The sequence below is a fragment of the Oryzias melastigma genome, unplaced genomic scaffold, assembly GCF_002922805.2.
Source record: "Oryzias melastigma strain HK-1 unplaced genomic scaffold, ASM292280v2 sc00306, whole genome shotgun sequence".
Classification (NCBI taxonomy): Eukaryota; Metazoa; Chordata; class Actinopteri; order Beloniformes; family Adrianichthyidae; genus Oryzias; species Oryzias melastigma.
Genome location: NW_023416916.1, coordinates 35,182 through 39,817, shown reverse-complemented (window position 1 = coordinate 39,817; position 4,636 = coordinate 35,182). Strand labels below are relative to the sequence as shown.

At 36.3% G+C, this 4,636-nt stretch overlaps 1 protein-coding gene across 1 annotated transcript; it reads right to left on the bottom strand.

The window, feature by feature from the left end:
• Positions 1 to 85: 85 nt before the first annotated feature.
• Positions 86 to 4,387, bottom strand: selenot1a (selenoprotein T, 1a). Its single transcript, XM_024262449.2, has 6 exons — positions 4,195 to 4,387; positions 3,550 to 3,660; positions 1,924 to 2,050; positions 1,112 to 1,199; positions 672 to 838; positions 86 to 588 (listed from the first exon to the last, which is right to left on the bottom strand). Exons 1-5 carry the CDS (start codon positions 4,326 to 4,328, stop codon positions 714 to 716), a joined length of 585 nt encoding a protein of 194 aa, XP_024118217.1. The 5' UTR covers positions 4,329 to 4,387; the 3' UTR covers positions 86 to 588; positions 672 to 713.
• Positions 4,388 to 4,636: the final 249 nt, after the last annotated feature.

The following is a 4,636-nucleotide window of genomic DNA, read 5'->3' as shown; positions in this document are numbered from 1 at the left end:
TGTCTCGTTTCTTCTTCCCTGGTTTGAAACGTTTTTACCTTATAAAGTATTAATGGATTACCTTTAACAAACCACAACACCAGTGTCACAGTTAAATAGTCATGATTTATTCTTCTTACTTCTTCCAACTTATGCAAATATAAAAATTAGTCAGAAATCATCCCAAACACACATTTTCCCCAATGACAAATGATGATGGCAAATCTGAAGTGTTTTTTTTTTGTTTTCCCCAGTATGGTTATTGACTTTTTAGGACATAAAATCTCAATTCCACACGTGGCTCAATGGTACAAATAACACAAGTTTATACTCTCACTGATCAATTATATGCAACAGGTTAAAGACTACAACGATCAATGCTAAATCTGTTCTCACTGGACCACTAATCTCCCAGGTGAAATCTGCAGTAGTTTAAAGAGGAAAAGAAAACAGCAGAATGGCCGGCTCTGTCCCCACTCAGGGGCGGGACATCTCCAGAGCACGGTGAAGAGTGATGAGGGCATCCAGTCTGTGCCAGCAGTCTTCCTGCCTTCAGCGCAGACCTTCATTAACATCACCTCACAGCTCAGAGAGAAACCCGCCTCAAACCTACAAAACAAGAAGATAGATGGATGAAAGCTGTCGAAGCGCTCCTGTAAATCCATTTACTGCATGACAGCTGATTTACTCACAATGAGGGTCTATCAGCTCCAGCCAGGAATGGACAAAGTGGGTTAAGAGTGATGGTGTGGTCTGCCGTTCATGTGAACGTTCATCTTCATCTCGTTGTCCAGGATTTGAACCAGCTGCTGCATGGAGGGAAGGTGACCCGACTCCAGTTTTGACCACACTGGTACGTCTAGGACAAGAATATACGTTTCCTTTACCTCAGTGGATCCACGCCCACCAACCACAGTACAAAGTCTTCATCTTAGAACATATTTGTACATTGACATAGCAAAAAAAACATTACATCTTTACCGTTTTATGCACAGATTAGAAACATTTGTTATGTTATTACTTAATAAAACATTAAACAGTATTTTACTTCATTCTGCCTAAAAAACTATTAATTTTGTCCTACTAGCCTTTCTAAATTCCATCACAGGTCAGATTACCCAACAAAACTCACCATTTAACGTGATTTCAAAAGCTCCTGTTGACAACAACTGGTTTTCAATCATATTGCTGAAGAAGAACACCATCATGCAGGCATATATCTAAAGGAAGGATGAAGGAAATGTTAAAAATGTTTCTCAGAGGAGGAAGAAACTGCTTTTTTAAACAGTTTATCAACAAAAATGTGTAAAGATGAATACGGTCAACAGTTCAGCCTACATTTCAGCTGATATTCAGGGCTTTCCCCCCCAAAAAAATCTCTTGTTTGGACCAAATCTTCAAATTGATTTTTTAGCATAAACCAGTTCAGACATCAAGATGAAGTCTGACTGGATGTTCATAAAATTTTAGTTTTTAATTAAAATAATGTCATGATTTCTGATGAAACTCAAGAACAGATTGGGAAGTATGTAGTGCTGGGCGATATGGGAAAAAAATGTATATCATGATATAAAATATTTAATATCACGACACGATATATATCACGATATACGACAATGCGTCGTCATCCATAGCTGTTGTCACGGTGGATTGGTATAGTTGCGGTGAAAATAAAAAGCTGCAGGGTAAGCAACAAATCGCACGAAATCCCTGAGGGTCTGATAATGACATATTTGGTGTCATGATTGATCAAATTAGCTTAGCAACGATGTAAACAATAGAGGAGAAATGAGACGATAGACACTTTTCTATCGTCATATCGCCCAGCACTACAAGCATGTATCTTCTAACTATGCCATAGCTTAAAAAAGGGGTTCAAACACACGACTTTCTAATGCCATCGTTATTACCAAATTAATATTAGGAAAACTGTAAAAATCTCACCTTATTTCCCTGACCCCATTCCCAGAAACCCGGGGCTTGCATACCCAAGAGGCCAAACGGGTCCTTGCCGATGATGATCACCCCAATTACAAGCAGTTTGAACATAGACAGGAAGGAGGCAACATGACTGAAGGAAAAAGAAAGAAATACCAGTTAAACTAGTGGAGATTTCTTTCTCTCAAGTCTGCAAAAATGTCACAATAAACAGTCTTACTAGTTACTATCCACAGTTTAAATAGCCTAGATTAGTTTTGCTTGCAGTAAAAAGCTGTAAAATATTAACTTATATGAAAAAAACTTCACCTTATTTGATTAAAAATAACCTGTTTGACAGGTTAAAAACTAATCAGTACATTGTTCAGTAACTGATAAACAAAAAAAGATGGAACATCAGATAGTAAAAGCAGTACGGGACATGATACAATCTCCTGTATTAACCCTTTAACTGTCTGCTCAACCAAACGGTGGGAAACATTTAGAAACTGCATTTTTTTAAAATATTGATCATGTGTATTACTCTCCAAGGTACGGAGCCCATAAAGAGAAATTATAGAAAAAAAATTGAAGTTTTTTTTAATAAAAATTGAAATAATAATAATCAAAAAATAATTCTGGTTAGTAACAGATGCATCAATTAGTAACCAGAATATTTTAATTCAATAAAAAAAATGTAAAAAAACACTTACTCTCTGGTGTGCACCAGTTACTAACCAGATTATTTTTTTGCAACTTTATTTTTTAGTAAAACAAGTTCTGGTCTGTAAACCAAAATTGTTTTTATTACTTCAATTTTTTTTTTGAGCCCCTAAGTATTTTTAGGAAAAAAATATTTTTTTTACTTTCATTTTTACTTTGATGTCCCTTTAGGGGCTCCGTACCAATGCACTAAGCAGCAGGAAAAAATCCTTTTTTATTTTTTTCCTCTTTTTTGGGTAGTCAAAGGGTAAAACACAATATTTAACATACTGTAATTTTTCAACCGTTAACACGATTAATGTAATTCCGGAATTACATTAATCGTGTTAATGGTTGAAATGTTATAGCAAATCAAAGAACGTAAAAAACAAGGGTTAATTGCAGAATAGTTCTGAAGTTACGATCACACCGCCATCAGAAACTTGCGTTTAAGCGACCATTTCCAATGAAACATCCATGGAAACGGGTTCAAAACTCATGTTCATTCATCACTACACAAATTTTTAAGAGACTATTTGGGCTCCACTTACAAAACGCGTCCACTGAACATGCTGAAATTTGAATTAAATGTGCTGAAATTCCTTTTTCTCAGCTCGTTAAGTGTGTAGTTATTAGTTATTTTGCTTTCAGCGGAAATTTCCCCAGTGTTAAAGAGTTAATGAAGTCTCTGGTGTGTGACAACACCAGAGACTACACAGACTCAGTGATGCAAACTTAGCTAAATACAGATGGGAATGAGGCTTCAGAAACCCAGGAGAGCATATTTAAGATTTGAATACATTCAAATTTTAGTCTGGAACTGTGTTCCTGACCGAGTTGTCGTTTTAAACAAGTCTTATAATTTCCTTTGCATCAAACTTCTTTAGTAAACTTAAAAAAATGTAAAAGGATTAAGTTATAATAAATATGAACAAAATGAGCATTTCTTACCGATACATGGGTATGGGAAGAAAATTCTCCCCTTCAATGCGGATGTCTGGGTACCGCTGGTACAAGGCCTGCGTGTACTCCTCAAACACCCGCTTGTACCCTCAGGAAATGCTAAACACAAACACGTGATTAGAAAGGAAACAGAACAAACTGTACATTCATAGCATGAAACAAAAATAAAGATAACTTTGTGTGAACGTTCTCGCGAAGCTATAATTATTTAAGTATGTGTTTATTGCGAGATTAAAATAAAAAAACTACTAAAATTAGTTTGCAGAGTCCCTTTAAACCGACAACTTAGCCTCCACGCATTAGCTAAAATACATTTATCCAATTAATTATCCAAAGAACAGAGTGTTCCCTCTATGGATTAGACATTACAAACAAGTTTAACTCCGGAAGTGAAGCCGCTTCCGATAAGGAACGCTTGCGCAACATACAAATTTCATTTAAGTATTCATAGTGTGTATGTTAACCGACATATGTTAATATTTTTATTAAGTAATCAGTGATATGGTTAATTTAAGTAATCAAAATTGAACAGAAAAATAGCATTTTGTCGAGTTTCTGGCCTGTGGCGTCGTTAGCTGAGAAGTTTAGCTAGTACGGAATGACTCGCCAGATTTCCGCTTCTTCTCGGCTCACCAGAATTGAAACTTGAGAAGGGGTCCCGTCGCAAACTGCATCTTCATCCTCTTTATGCCGCTGGTGTCACCAGACGTGGAGCAAAACAACGACAACACCCCAAAAATGAGGAGCGAAAGCCGCAGCGACTTCATGTTAGCCGAGCGCTGGTCGTCTCCCTCTGCTTCTCCGTTGTACACAGGTGGCTTATAATGGGCTTTCCCCTCACAATGCTACATTTTAGCTGGCTTTGGCGCCCCCTAACGTTCGGATGTTATACTGCAAATATTTTCACTTACTGAAAAAAATAATTTTATCACACACTTTAAAATGCGTTATAATTCCAAAAAACAAAACAATTTCCCCTAAAATTGGTTTTATTAATTATAAACACATGTAAAACAGTTTTTCAACAATTTAAGAAAAAAAAATACAAGCCATGTATATTATGTTGAGGAAATTA